At 38.3% G+C, this 16,076-nt stretch overlaps 1 protein-coding gene across 17 annotated transcripts in view; it reads right to left on the minus strand.

Annotated features, from left to right (window-relative positions):
- Nucleotides 1-16,076, minus strand: part of MYO5A (myosin VA) — a 97,893-nt gene that overhangs the window by 5,396 nt on the left and 76,421 nt on the right. For 3 of the 17 annotated variants that reach the window (XM_027644267.1, XM_027644266.1, XM_027644264.1), the window contains 13 exons: nt 15,391-15,618; nt 14,304-14,312; nt 12,645-12,745; nt 12,030-12,110; nt 9,931-10,129; nt 8,303-8,377; nt 6,322-6,415; nt 5,087-5,233; nt 4,558-4,712; nt 3,261-3,350; nt 2,387-2,537; nt 1,289-1,571; nt 305-479 (listed from right to left, as the gene is read on the minus strand). In XM_027644267.1, coding sequence (XP_027500068.1) covers nt 305-479; nt 1,289-1,571; nt 2,387-2,537; nt 3,261-3,350; nt 4,558-4,712; nt 5,087-5,233; nt 6,322-6,415; nt 8,303-8,377; nt 9,931-10,129; nt 12,030-12,110; nt 12,645-12,745; nt 14,304-14,312; nt 15,391-15,618 — 1,788 coding nt within the window. The remainder of the gene's footprint in view (nt 1-304; nt 480-1,288; nt 1,572-2,386; nt 2,538-3,260; nt 3,351-4,557; nt 4,713-5,086; nt 5,234-6,321; nt 6,416-8,302; nt 8,378-9,930; nt 10,130-12,029; nt 12,111-12,644; nt 12,746-14,303; nt 14,313-15,390; nt 15,619-16,076) is intronic. The other 14 variants (XM_027644281.1, XM_027644269.1, XM_027644268.1 and 11 more) reach the window with 6 other exon arrangements.

Raw genomic sequence — 16,076 nt, forward strand, 5'->3', positions numbered from 1 at the left:
ATGTCTTTGAATGAAGAGTTTTCTCAGAGGATTTTCACAAACAAAGATTATGTACAGTACTACACCCTGAACACTCTATTGAGATTCTTCTCATTTGTTCTAAACTTATCTTGAACACCAGATGTCAAAAGAGTCTGGTCCCTTTTTAATCCCTCCAATGTAATCTGTTTCAGTTGTACTAATGCAAAATGAAGTAAGAAACCTCCAATTCATGTGTGACAGCAGTGTTGGCAGGCAACAGCAACACCAACAGAGCAGAGTTGCTCAAGAGTGACAGCAGGACAGACAAGGAGAGTTTCCTTACCTGGGCAGTAGTCAGTGCATTGCACATTGAACAAATGGCTTCTGCATCTTCATCCGTTTTCTTTTTTACTTGCAACAACTGTGCAGCCTGGATGAGGGGTTCCAGTGTTTCTTTAGCCCCACTATTCATCAAATTTTTATCACGTAGCCATTCTTCCAGTTGACTCACATTGTATCTGTACAAAGAGGAAAGAGTATCAAGACATTAACCCTTGATTATTGCTAAATGGAAAGCATATGCAATTTCTCTTTCCCAGTGTTTCTTCTCTGTTCTTACGTGCTTTTCCTTCACACTTCTAATTTCCTTTAATTTTGTCTTTGTACTGTTTTTATGTGATTAAGGCAGGAAATTTTGATTTTCACAACAGTTAGGAACTATGGTCAGACTTTCAGTAACTAGCTTTTCTCATTTGTTTCTGTTCCTATTAATTGTAGGAATGTGACAAGAAGAAAGGCAAATGAGATTTTGTTCATGTTAAAGTACAGTGAGGCTTTGTGAAGTCACCTGAGGGACTGAAATGCCCTGGACAAATTTCCTGACATATGCCAGTAGAATCCATTGGACAACTGATGCCAAAATGGTTAAGATGGCTTTATCTTAGAATGCAGCACGCTAGTGTGGATGAACAGGTATCCATTGCACCACCAGTATACAAAAAAATATGGCTGCTATTCTTCTCTAAAAACTGAGAAAGCAATTACCAACCTTTCACCTACAGTTCTGATTCCCCCTTGAGGATGAAATATTTTTGGTTTCCTTCTACCATATTTACTTGGAAGTCAGGTAAGTTGTGGCCTAAGGCAACCAAGCTCTTTGTAAACGAACCTCACGAAATCAGTTTAGCAGCATCTGAAACTGTTTGTGTGTGGAAAAATAAATATTCCTGATGTATCTGCGGTTCCATCAAAATGATGTTCAACAATGTCAAGAGTTCACTACAATTTCCAGCAGTGCACACAAGAAAAGTATAACGAGCTCTCCCACCTTATCTGCATTCCTTTGCTCCACGAGCACATGTCCTTGCGCAGGAGAAGGTTATTAAGTGTTACGGCCCCAATGATGTAGAACATCTGCTTGACAACCTGTTTGATCAGCTCTGGATCCATTCCATGCTGGCACATCACTGAATGGAACGAGTTCAGCTGCCGAATGATGGAGTCCAAAGTGTAGGTTCCTTCATCAGCAATGCTGGATGTTCTCTTCCGCAGTCCTGTTGGTTTCACCCCTGAGACACCTTGGATGGTCTCATGCTCCAGCATCCCTGAAACTGCATTTGAGTGGCAACATTATTATAATGACTGAAAACTGCTGATACTCAAGTGTATTGTGGAAGAGAGCAAAACAGAAAGAGCAGGCTGGGCTTTTTGCTAGCCACGGTTTACCATGATTTCCACAAATTGTGTCCCCCACTGTGTTCTGCAAAATCTAAATTTACAGGGTTTTTACAAAGAATCCAGCATGTGTGTTTGAAAGAAATGTCTAACTCTAGCTCAGCAAAATACTTTCTTCCTCCCAGGATCATATGAGAAGCAGAGTCAGCAAAACCAAGAGCTGTTCCATTCTTCTAAATGTTGTGATTGGAAGCCATAATAAAAATTTCTGTGAGAGTAGTGTCTGAACGGAAAATGGAAAGTACTTTTAATGAAAAAAGATCTCTGAATGTGAGCTTCACCACTGCTAGCTATTTCATTCCTCATTGCTGCCCATAATAACAACTAAATATTTTTTCCATATTAATTTCAATTACAAGTTCTCAAGTAAATTGTCTAATTTTTCCATCGTATATTTCCCAACAGACAGAGCAATAAATATCAGATTGGCCTGACAGCTTTTTCCTGCAAATGTATGATTTATGACAAGTATGTATAAGGTATTTATTCTGTCACTGCCAGAAGAACCAATCACAGTTTTAGTTTTTCCTCTAACCCAACCTGTCTTTGTCATTTATGAACACAATACCACAAGAACTATTAAAGAAATTCTACTGGTTAGGAAGAAATACAAGATACAGTACATTACCACCATCACAATTTTCATTTTAGTACTATGTTGTGAAGTTTAAGGAATTCAGCTTTGCCTTACCAATCATCGGTTGCAGAATATTTTCCAACACTCGGACAAGTTGTTGGTAAATCTGAATAGCCAAGTCACTCAGTACTTGTCTGTATTCAGCTAAATCAAAATTAGTGAGGCAGTGCTCATTTTGACGAGGTGTATTATGCTTCATAAACCCCTGAATTCATAAAATAACAGAAATTAATGATTCAATGCAGTACAAAAATATTACACAAACCCTGTATTTTCATTTTTTTTCATGTAACTACAAGTAATACCTTTAAAGTAACAGTCACAGCCCCAAATTTTAATTTGGAAATTCTTCTGATTGAGACTAATGCTGGGATTTGCTTTTTAACTATGATGTCCATAGCATCTGCTTCCTTAACTTGAAACTTCAGGTATCTGACACAGGAACAAACTCTTGCCAGCTTTCTGGTGGGTAAGACCCTTCTGTCTCACTCCAGCATGGGCATTCTCACCTGGCCAGTTATGGCCAAAAGCCCAGTTAAGTTTGAAAAAGGAATTAGGCACTCCACAGCCTCCAAATGTAGACTGGTCTGCCATACCATGGTTAAAGGGCTTAATACAGCCCTTTTCACAGGGAGTGCAGTGAATCATTACTAAACAACATAATGGTAGCAGCCAGATTCCTCTACTTAATCTGAGTTGGCACTTTTGTGAGCACAATGTCATTTAGCCTCTGAGCCCCCAGCCTGCAATAAAGGGAAGCTGGTTCAAATCTTATCTTCCTCTGCTTTCCACTGATGTCGTCATTCCAAAAAGGTGTAGCTATTTTAAGACTTTGACTAGATTTTGAGATATTACAGGGATTTGTTAAAGAGCAGTGCTGACAGAAGTATTGGAGAGCAAGACACACCAGAGTAGGAGCAGTGCTTACCTCTTCTCCACTATACTGCTTCAAACAGTGCAAAAATCGGCAGGTGTTCGATAGCCAGAAGGACACTGTTTCAAAGTCATCTCCTCTTTTCTGAAGATAAAAACAAACACAGTTCAACAAAGATTGGCAGGAGGAATAAAGAAATGCTAGATAAACAGTTAAACACTTAAAATATATTTTCTTGTAGCTACTCATTCTGTTGTTTTGCAAAACTGTATTTCAGTAGTGTATTAGAAAAACAAGGTTTTTGGCAAAGTACCATTAAACACCCTCCCTGTTTTCTGTGGTATTTTTCAAGAACTTTCAGGATATGATTTCCTCCACAGATATGATATTTCTGGTTTTACAGACCCATCCTAAATGTTCTGTGAAGAAATCACATGGCAATATGACTGTATTCCTGAAAACACCCATTCTGTGGCACAATGACTCCTGTTAAGACCCCAACAGGGAGGATGGGAATGATGCAGGGGCAGCAGGAGGAACAGGGAACAATTCAGTTTTGATGAATGTCACTTACATCATAACCATTTTGGCAGCCTGATGTGGAAAACAAAACAACAAACCCTTCTCACCAAGGAACACAGAATCTAGTATATGCTGAGTAATATGCTGAGTAGTTCTAGAGCTCCATAGCATACACTCCATTCACTTAAATATGTTCAGAAATTCCTATGAATACCTAAACTCCTGCAGGATTGTTTATGAAATATTTTTTCAGAACATGTAGTTTGATTAAAGGCTTGGCTTTTAAACACATCTGTCTCATTTAAAAACCAGAAAACTATATAAGCACAAAGCATATTTATATCTTAATAATGCCTTCAGGATACACCTGGCCTGAACTCTCCTAGCCAACTCATTGCAAAGACTTTAGGCAGTAACATATTAACATCACTGTAATCTGCAGGTGAAGCAAATGAGGGAATCTGTTAACCAAAACTGCAAACGAAACCATTTAATCAAGCGCTCTGGAGAAAATTAACAAAGACTCATTCTGCAAACTTTGACTACATCCAAAACATCAGAAGCATAGCTTCAGAGGATGGAGACTATTCAAAACAAAAGGAAGGTAATTGTTTTCCCACTAATTCAAAGCACCTCTGGTACTACATGGATAAAATTCCAGCAATGTAATTTGTTGCCTTTTAAGACAATTCTTTTGTGACTTCGGTGGGAGTTCATTGATCAGAAATCCAGAGCCAATTAACTGAAAGCCTTTTCCTCATTCCTCTTACCTAAAACCAAAAGCAAATTTTAAATTAAAGTTTTTTCTAAACCAAGCAGACTAACTAACCTTCAACACTTTTTTGATGCCATTGATAGTGGAAGTCAACAATGACCGCACTTTTTGGTCATCATTAAGGTAATCTGCATGGCGAACACACATGAACAAAATATATGCTGGTAGTCCTGGAATCAGGTTGACAGCTACCCCACGTGGTTTCAGCTCTTGGGAAAAACAAACACACATTGTTTTGTTAAGTTATGAGGTAATTGCAACCTCCCCAGTTAATAGCACATACACATACATATATGGCCTGTGAAAACACAGCAAAACTAGGAAGAGCCACTTTCTTGGTAAAATGTGAGAACAGAATAAGAAAACATAACTGCCCGCTAAAAATATGCAGACACTTTAATATGTATTATACTCATCAGGAAGGAAAACTAGATTACAATACACATTTAGGAATTTCAGATAAACTGAACGCTGTCAAAACCAAAATAAGCTATTAATTTCCTAATGCAAATTCTGTGTTCTTATCATTCATTTTTCAGAGTGTATGGGAGCAGAGAAGGCCACAAGTGAGAAAGATGCTTACCTAAAATAAGATTCTTGACAAGTTTTTGTTCATCCTCCCTCTTATATTCTAACATCCCTTGGAAGTCCTTTTCTTTCCGTGGAATGTTAACTGGACGAATAGGCTCATCAATGATTTGTCCAGGTGATATGTTCTCCATCTGACCCACTTCAGAGAGAGAATGAAAAGAAACTGTATCATATTTTCCAGTGAAGCCAATGCATACACGAGACATTACTGTGACATTTCTAAGGAATGTCCTGGCTCCAGCAGGACAGGGGAGAGAATATTAACAGCAAGAGTGAGAAAACCTGTGGGTTGAAATGAAGGTGGCTTAACAAGTGAAGGAAAGGGGAGGGGGGGGACGGGAAGCAAAGCAAAGGCAATTACTCATGACAACCCTTCATCCCAAGGGGACAGATGCCCAGCCAGTCTCAAACAACAGCTACCTTGTATGCAAAAACCCCCTCTTCTGATTCCTGACATTAGGAGGTACAGAATACGGAATATTCCTTTGGCCAGTCTGGGTCAGCTGTGTGTCCATATGCCCTCCCACCCCCAGCTTTCTGAGGGGGCAGAGCAGGAAAAAAGAGAAAACCTTGACACTGTGCCAGCTCTGTTCGGTAGTTGTCAAAACACTGGTGTGTTCCCAACACTTTTGTAGCCTCAAATCCAAAACACAGCATCATACAGGCTGCTATGAGGAAAGCTAACTCCATCCCAGCCAGATCTACTACATCTTTCTAAGTTAATTAGGCAATAAACTCACATAACACTGTGTCTTTAGAAACATTTTCCCACTCTGTATTATGCATCAATATTACTATGGTCTTGTCCACAGCACTAAACAAACAATATTGGAAGGCTTTTTAAAAAACAAACTTAGTTCCAGTAACTAAACCTCACATTCAAAGGAAAACTGGGTAATTCTTTTCTGCCTAGTTCATATTCAGTATTGCTTTTGTCTTGACAAAACCAGATACTGTCTTTGACATTCCTTTATGTTTAAATATTTGTTTGCCTTCAGAGAACTATCAATCTCCTTTTCTCATTGCTCCATAGTAAGACAGATCTTTTAAAGGTTCATAAAGGAACACATAGAGCTCTGAGTGTACCTCCTGTTTCTGCAATCAACAGGGGCTAATTCTATTGAAGACCTCAAGCCCTCATAACTGCTAAAACAGATGAATATGATGACAATCAGATCACAGAAAGTAAACCAAAATCTTTCTCTTTCTCTCAAAATATAAAAGTACCTTCAAGTTCCCCGATCTTCTTAGCAAATACTTTCAACTGTTTCTTTAACTTGCGAACAGTTTTGTCCTGCTTTTCCAGCTGCTCCATTAAATCCTGTAAATTAAAATGAGAGAAAGATTACGATATGAGCAAAATCCCATCATGTGTGACAGAGACAAAATCAGTGCTGTTAGAATCACGAGGTAGTGAGGAAAGCTGACAGAAGTGTCATCCTCTGGCCGAGGGTTGCAAGCTGGTACACTGCCTATAACACAAGCCAAATACTGCAAATATTATTGTTATGTGCAGTAAGATAAAGGCAAAGCTCTTAGGCAGGCAGATTCTGCAGATACTCAGAACTAGGTCAGTTCTTACAGTAGAAGACATTTTGCTGCAAACATATCTTCCTAATGCTTCCTCCCTGCTCTTCCAAATACCCCATGGAAATAATTTTCTTTATTATTTAACAGCTATCCTGCATCGTTTCTGCATCATTTATTCATGCCTTAAGGACTGACTCCTTATTCAGGCCTATCCATGTTATGAGACAATAAGAGAGAGATCTGCAGAAAGACCATAACTTGCACTCAAACTTACCAAAACCAAACACCCAAACATGTGTCATTTCTTGTGATGCTCTGCCACTTCTCCTGCTGTGATCACATTTCCTGACACTGAAACTGGTGTCTTACAGCTTTTTATTCTGTACCTGAACAACATCTAGCACCTAAAAGTCCTACTCTTGCAATAAACCTGTATTTTTCATTCAAGGGAGCACTCCTCAGAAATCTGTGTTTGAATAATCCTCTGACATATTTATCGTAGTACATTCATAAAATAATCCTGTAATTAAAAAACGGAGAGTCTTTCTAAAGGAAGCAAAACCTCAAGCTCAAAAAACCTGAAAGCCATTTCAGGTTAAGTGTTGGAAAGCAGCTTAAAAGAAAAATCTCATAAGCATGATGATTCTTCATGGCACTGGTAAGAATGTAAGGGATCATGAACTCCTTGCATCAAAAACATCATCTGGGAAACTACATCTCCCCTGAAGTATTGAAAAAAATTAGTGCAGCATGGGCAACAATTTAGAATTAGGCACAAACTGTTCTTGATCATGTACTAAAGAGTTTACAACCTAATATAATATACTTGAATAGTAAGATATTAGGCCTGTTGACATGAACCATGCTTCACATCCAAAGCAGTATTCAATTCTACAACAGAAATCCTGCTAACACAATATACTTATTGTCAGATACAACAATTTTTCTTGAAATTAATAAAAAAAAAATACATGTAAGTTCAACAGACTGTTTCAAATGTATCAGTGAAGGGATATGATTTCAGAACCACCAGTATGTCAGAAGAATAAAGTGCTTTCTATGGTTCCTCTAAACAGATTGAACAGATCTCACATTTCATTAAGATCTGTAAACTCATACATTATATTCTTTCAAGCTTACATATGGTGCTGTCTTTAATTATTATGGAAATATTATTTCCAATGTCATCAATGTCCATAATTTGCATTTTTGAAAAACACTAAAATAAGAACAAACTCAGGCTATGACTATATTGCTGGTATTATTCACCTTGGTGAGGACCTGTATGATCAGTCCTTTGCTGAACTGAATTTAAATGCATCAAAGTTTTAAACCAAAGAGTAGTTTTGAACCAAAGAGTAGTTTTGAAAATTGAGCATCTTTTGCATCATGCACCTCTTTTTCAGGGCAGTATTAAGCAGAATTCAAAAAGAAAGGGCTTTGCTCAGAGTGCAAGATTTGTATTAGTAACAAAACTGTGCATCAAAAAGAGACGCAGATTACACAAAGGACACTAAGACTAACAAAAAAAGCAGTGAGGGAAGTAATTGGCATTGTGAAGCTCTCTGCAGGGGGATTTCCTCTGAAAGGGAGAAAAGGAGGCAGCCTGCTTTTCAATTAGTGCTTCAGAAACAGCGACTGAGACAACAGAGAAAGAGGGTTCACGTGATCTACATACAATCATCCGCTTGTAAAGTGAAATCCGGTACAACTGATACTTCTTGGGATCATCTGCATACAACTCCTCATAAAACTGTAAAAACAGGTACAGGATTGTTTTACCCCCTCCCTTTGAGACACTGAAACTTCAGTAAGCACTGTATAGATTAAATCAGAATAAAAAAAGATCAAGTAATCTCTTATTTTTAGGTAGTCTAGGGCCTTAGTTGTGGTGTCCATGTCAGCATCTCCCAGAGAGAAGTTGATACAGATGAGTTGCAGAACAGTCAGATCTTTTAAAAATGGGTTGTACTAGCACTGTGAAAGCCTGGAATATAACCTTTGTGAGAATCAGGACAGGATATTTTCTTATGCTAATCAAGATGGGATTGCAGTGAACACCACAATTCTACTATGACATCTGGAAAGCCTGTAAATTATTTCCACTCCAGGGCTAGGACTGGGACAGAAACATACACCCAACTTGGAGTGGACTTGCAATGCCCAAACATCAGAAGTGAAACACTAAGGAATTGAGTCTATATTTAACAAGTAAAATTACATTTGATGTATTTGAAAACAAAGAGAACTCCTGTGGGATATAATTACATGACTGTGTCTTGTCTTGGGAACACAGAGTGTGATGAGTAGGTCTCTGGGGAAAAAAAGGCTAAAAAGTGTAACATGACTCAGCAGCAGGATTGAGCTGTCGGAGACAGAAACATTCACCATTTACCTTTGCCAGTGGGAGATTGCTGCTGCTGAGGCAAACTTATAATTTACTTTCAATCAGTTTTCCAGTATCAATTAGCTGAATGATCTGATGCTTTCCTCAAAATCTTCGGCAATAAGACAAGAGACTGACAATGATAACTTCTGTAATGTATGTAAGCAGGAAACACTTTGCCTTGGCTTGTTTAGAGGAAGCAATGACACTCACAGCATGTGAACAGCATGTTTCCCTTTACCAATATCAAGCCAATCATATTCTAACACAGGCCTCTTTGGAAAATTTCCCCAGAAATTAAGTAGCCCAAGCATGATGAACATGGGGAAAGGCAAGGAGTTTCACCCAATCCTTTCTTCCTTCGTACAAAAATGTTGTACAGTAAACAAGGAATACCAATATTAGCTAAGTGACTTCTAACCAAGTTTCTTTTTCTCTAGTTATTTCTTTTTTCAAAATATACTGAATAGCTGGAGCTCATAACACAGTGGATTATCTGTGTAGCTTCAGGCAGGGAGGAGAGAAATGAGAAGTAAAGTGATCTTAGTCAAAGAATTACCTCAGCATTTTCCAACAAAATAAAAAACTAACATATTTCAGACCAAATGTTACTCCTTGGCACTAATAGCTTTTATGACTTTGCTAGATACCAACCATTTAGCCATGATTAAACTCACTGGTTGAAAGCTGGGATCCACAAGCTTTCTCCATGCTCCGAACTTCAAACAAATTCCCTGAAACATTATTATGTCCTGAGCAATCACAAGTCTCTCTCTCTCTCATTAGCTTACACACAAAAAACCCACTAACCCTCATGCAATTTTTTTACAGGAAGTTGCCATCTGAAAAGTGATAAGAACCTACAGGTGTGGCAGGTCAGTAAGTCCCCTGGCCTGCTCCTGCAGCAGCTCTTGTCTTACCAAGTTCTCATTAGTCAGCCGGGTAATCTCATGCTGCAGACTGGCTTCAATCCGGGCCTCTGGAGGCAGCTGCAGGTTCTGGGCCAGGAGCTGCTGCTGGCGATTGTTTTCCTCCTTCAGACTTTGGATCTCACCTCGCAGCGATTCCAGTTCATTCTCGTGGCTCTTCTTCTGCGACTGAAGCTGAGACTCCAGCAGCCTAAGGAGGTTGAGCAACAGTTTGTGTGAACACACTTAAAAAGTTGCATCCCCAATTCTCAGAGGGAGTGTAAAGCTTTAGCTGCTGCTCAGGAACAATTAGCCATGGCTTGCAAAGGAAAATGAAAAAGGCAGAGTACTCTTTAAACCCTTCACTATGCCTTCTAATTAAATTAAGTTTGCATGATCAAAAAGTGGAGAGAAGCTAATTGTGGCACTGCTTTGCATTTCCCTTGATTGAACACACACTGGGTATGGTGCCACTGTGGCAATAAATGTAAAGCTAACTCTTCACAGTGTCGCTGCTTTTAAAGGGGCTCTAAAGAGGTTTTACCTCTAAACAAATCAAACAATCTAAGATGAAGATGACACTGTGTTCGCTTAAGCTAGCACCCTGCATTATTAACAAAGGACAACATTTTTAGAGTTAACTTTTTCAGTCAGAAACCATTTAATTGCAAATGTACATAAACAATCTTTATTTTTACATTAGAGCCGACATTTTGCAAAGGGTTGTCCTTAGTGCACAAAAGGTCAACAACAGAACCAAACTCAGGACTGGAATCTGGGAGCTTGGTGTATCCTCACCACTGACTTGCTCTTTCCCCTTGGGCACATCACATCTCATAATATTCTCATGTGAAACAGGGATAATGTGTACCAGCCTCCTCCTGAGCAGCGCTGGGGGGATCTACTCCTGCTTCCAAGCACTGTCCAAGTGCTCTGAATCATCATTTCATACATACACACACAGGAAATGACAATACTAGTGACTACCAGTGTTCAATTAGACAATCTTTCAGGGTTTAAATATGCATAAGGCAAGAACATTCATTAGTAACCAGACTGATCAGGCACACAAGGGCAAACAGTCATTTACCTGCACAGCTGTGCCATTTAATATAAAGCTTCTTGTCCCTACAGTGCTAGGACAAGAAGCAAGAGGCACAGAGCAAACAAATTCCCATCCTGCTCTGCAGAACACTTGCTGCAAGTTAGATCTTCACAGGCTTACACAACAGTGTTAGGTGTAGAATTTGTTAGCACAAGAAAAGGAAAGACTAGTTAGTAGCACTCATTGCAAAATACCACCTTCTGTAGTTACTGCTACCAAACACATACATTGAAGAACATTGGCAGTGCTGAACTATTGAATTAGTTGTCAATGCAGGACAAGGAACCATTTTTGAAGTCTGGGACAAGGGTATGGATACGGGGCACAGATGTGCACAGGGAGCCAGAGCTGAGTTTCCTGACAAGGCGACTCTCACCCATTCCAGTGTGCAGATCTCAGTGACTGCACTGAGCCTGGGCAGCACCTTGAGGGACTAAAGATTACCTCTGTTTCTTGGTTATTTCGTGACTTATAGTTTGGATGTGGCACAGAGAGACATGGGAGAAGAATGTTTAATTTACTGAACTTGAGTCACAACAAGGAGACTAAGATCCATTTCTGTTTGGAAGTTAAGAGAACACTGAAGCTACTTAAACAATAGTTTTATAATTACTAAAATGACGGTACTTCTTTAGGCTGAAAATCTGTAAGGAACATCAGTTTTGAAACCTGGCGTAAAGGCAGACAAATAATACATGGCTACAAATATTTTCAGTTGTGGAGCTTCTGGTATTTTACAGTCTATTTTTGTGCAAGTATTCTTATGAATTATGTATTGGTTGTTCCACCATCTTTAATTTTTAAATGCTAAAACCTGACAAGTAAAAAGGTTTAGGGACTAGGTTTGAGGAAACTCTTTTAATTTGTATAGTTTGTGTTGCATTTTTTCTAACCATTAAAGCAATAGAAGTACTGTAGCTAAAGCAAACCCATAGCAAGGGGCACAGTTAGCTAGAAAAGAAGATGAAAATAAAGAAAAAAAAACCATTCTGAGAAGTCTGGTAACCTGTTGGCTTGTTTTAACCCTTCATAAGCCAGCCAAAGTTCTCCGTCCTCATTCAGCATATGATAGTCCTGGGGAGATTGCCTTTCAAGAAACGTGTTTAAAAAAATACAAGAGATATATGTGATGGTGATGAGGTGACATTTAAAGATATTACACACTAAATTACTACAAAAGAGAAACAAAAAACTCTCTAAAACAACTTAGCAAATTACTTTTTCCTGTTTACGCGTTTTTCTTCTTAATGATGAAATTCAGTTCTCAGTGACAGCCCAACTGGTTACAGTATTTCGTGCTGTTACAATAAATGTATTGTGACAGACTCTTGTGACCACTGCGGTACAGAGGGTAACAAACCACCCTGGGGAACGGCACCTGGTTTGGGCAATGCAGCAATTAAAGGCTAAGAAGATGGAAATCCAGAAAGCTTGATTTTGCATTTCCCCATTATTTCCAAATATTGCATACAACAATTTTACTAATCAAATCAAATTATAACCCCAACTGTGAGTGTTCTCTGAGTATCTAGACATACACAGATGGAACTTAATGAACACGATACACGCAGTGTCACAGCAGACCCCAACTGATCACAGATTAAATAAAGAGAACTTGTACCTGTTTGTTTCCTTCAGTCCAATATATGCCTGTGCGATTTCTCCTTTGTCTTTCATCTTTTGTACATCCTCCAAGAGGAGTGTAGCATCTGTCATTGTATTCTGGAAAAAGAATGATGATTTCCAGCGTAAGTTTAAACAACAAAACTGATCTTTGAATCTATGTTTTCTTCACTTTACCATTGTGGAACACTAATCCTTGAGTAGCCACATTAAAATCAGTGTGGGTACCTGAGCAGGAGGTTGGTCCATAATTTCTATGTCCATTTGGTGTATCTTTCAAAATAAATGCATGCAACAGAGTCAAATATCAGTCTGTCTAATAAGTGGGTACATGCACTAATCCCTGTTCATTTGTTCAGCATGTAAAAGGAACAAAATAAATTTGAAGAAATGATGAATTTTCATTTTATGTCAAATTACCAGAAACAGCTGCTAATACTGAAACTGAAGAACAATTTTGCCACCTTAATTCTATTAATATTTCTTAAACACAGCCTTGCATGGAGTCTTTCAAATCTCATAAATAAGGTCTATTTCTCACTTCATATATTTTAAGTACCCTGTCAAAGCTGGAAATAATTTACGAGGGTTTGAGATTTCCTAAGCTAGAGAGCATTGTAGTACCATTTCGTTTCACTTTTAATATTTACAATGGCACTTCTGCTTTTCTTCAGTAAAACCTGAAATACTTAATAGGTGTTTACAGTCACCTCGGCCAGTCTGATCTGAGTCATCGCTGTGGAATACTTACAGTGGAACTACAGGACTCTAATGAACATAAGAGATGGAATTCTGACCTTCCTTTTTGACTTTCAAAACAAACAGATGTTATTTTCCTGAGCAAAATTTTGCAAAGTATTTAAAATAACAACTTTGTGGACATAAATTTCGGAGCCTAGATCTCCATTTCTAGTATGATTTCTGCTATCTAATATCAAAACTAATAAAATATGTAAGCTCCTCAAATAGTTATTCCCAACATCATTACAAGATCTTTGTGGTTCTTCTACTATTAATTTACCACACAGTAAAACTGCTATATCTCATCAGCCAATCCATCAAGCTTTAGGAGTCTGAACATCTTTCATTTAGAGCAGTTCAGTTTGTCATCCTCTTAAATACTATGTATTCAACTACATTTTCTAATCAAACATGCAGCAATTCCTCTCCAATATCTGCAGATCACAATGTGAGTCCATAATGTTTGTTGCATGTCGAGGATAACAAACACTCCAAAGAAATGTACTTCTTTGTACCATAGACTTTTCTTTGTGTGAAATTTATGGATTTTACAAGTTAACAGAGGTCTGATTCTGGATCACAGTGCTGTTCTTACTCCCCAGACATATTCAGCAAGCATTGATGGAGCTGACTAGATCAATTCCTAAATCAATCCTTTCATGTTCAGGTTCCCATAAAACAACAGTTCAAAATTATTAAACCTGCTTGTTTTGAAGTAACTTGTTTCCTTGCATGAAGATAGGGATGTGGGGGACACAGAATTATGAGAAAAGTTTTTCAGTAACAGCAATAAAGTGCAAGAACTTGAAATACATGTAGTTTACTTAAGAGGCAGGGAAATCACAGCTCAACTATCGTTGAGGGATTTTTTAGCATTTAAGAGTTCTGGTTTATAACTGTAAAAGAAAATGTGTACCTTATCCTCCTGGCAATCAAATCGGTAGGCAAGAAAGAAGAAAAACAAGTCATTAAAAATAAAATCTGTCTGTTCTGCAGCTGTTCAACCTAACAAGCAGAAGCTATCTGCAAACTGGCTGTAAGCCATCCCACAGGTCACCTTCATGTTTCCCTCATACCCATAACTGCTGTAAAATCAACACTTGTATCCCATCATTGCTGAGAAAAAATATGTTATTCAAGGATTTACTATTTAAGTATTTCTTTACAATGTTCTAAATATTGCAGAAAAATGAGGTTTTTCTTTATAATTAACCATTCAAAACAAGATACATGCACCTTCATGCATCACAGACTTCCAATTTATTTAGGACAAATATAGACATAACTTTGCAGTAGCAAAGGAAAGATGACATATCTGTTCATTCCTTGCAGTGGTTATGAAACACTAGATAGCTCAGTTCAATGGAAATTACGAGTTCTTTGAGTTACGTGATACATTTTCAGGTTGAATGATTCTTATTTTCAAAGCTATTACTTCCCTAACTATCTCATCAGAATTGGAGCTTTTTAGAAGATAGCATTTCAGTGGGCATAATCTACACTTCTCAATAAAAGCACATAGCACCTATCAAGCAACAATACAGAATTTACATATCTTCATAGGTCATCTTTATGAAATGTTATTGATTTGCATGCATCTCTGATCTCATACAGATTTAGAAGAAATTGCTCCTAAGAACTCCTTTAAATTTCCCACTCAAACCACACACATAGTAGAGAAATGATACTGCTCCAAATGAGAATTATTTCTGCATTGCTAAAGGAGTCTTGGGGGATCCTGGCCAGACTTTGGTACCTGACAGCTTGTACACCTTTACATGAATGCTGGTAGAGAAACCCCAAACTGGTTTACTAATCCAGTCTCCCAATTCAGACTGTCACAATTTGAGCACTAATAGTGGATCAACAGATTAACTTAAAAAGGCTTTCAAAGCCACACCATTTTCTTCTGCCCTTTCAGGCCGGCTATTAAATTAAGTAACGCAGTCAGTGATGCAATGTAACTTCACTACACAATAAAGCTGACTGTGACTGTGATTTACCTTGGGTTGAATGGCCTCTTTCTGGCTAACAAGCTGAGACCTCAGGATGAGAACTTCTTCCTTGCGTACTTCAAGCTCTTCACTGACTGAGGTCAGCTGGTCCAGGAGGACTCTGTATGCAGGGGCACCAGGGGCAGTTACCTCTGGAGCTCGTGTCTCTGTGAGGGCCTTCTGCAGCTCATTCAACTCATTCTTCAGCTTTTTATTCTCAGATTCGAGTTCTTGACGCTGCAAGAAATAGGGACAATTCTGTCACCCAGCAGCGTTGCAACATAACTATAACTCACAGGTACAAAACTATGGATAAAAATGGTAAAAAATGATGACTAACTGCAACAAATCAATCAATCTCTCCTGTATCTCTGCCTCTTGACTATGGTCAATAGTGCCTGGGAGGGGCTAACCTCCTGTCTGAAGTGCAAAACCAGAACACATACACATGAATCAGACAGATTTGATGGGAAAAAAATTACCAATCCCTTTTCCCTCTTATTCTTCCCTTAAGAAAAAGAAATAAAGTTAACTTTATTTATGTTGTGAACTTTATTTCACAACAAATAGTAGTCATCAAACTAAGAAGATTCTGGATCACTCAGGGATATTAGAAAATATTTGCAGTTTTAGTGGTCTAAGATATGCATTAATTTAAATAATATTTTTGAAAAAGAGGGCTACATTTATTGCTA

The sequence above is a fragment of the Corapipo altera genome, unplaced genomic scaffold (assembly GCF_003945725.1).
Source record: "Corapipo altera isolate COAL_440 unplaced genomic scaffold, ASM394572v1 50, whole genome shotgun sequence".
NCBI lineage: Eukaryota > Metazoa > Chordata > Aves > Passeriformes > Pipridae > Corapipo > Corapipo altera.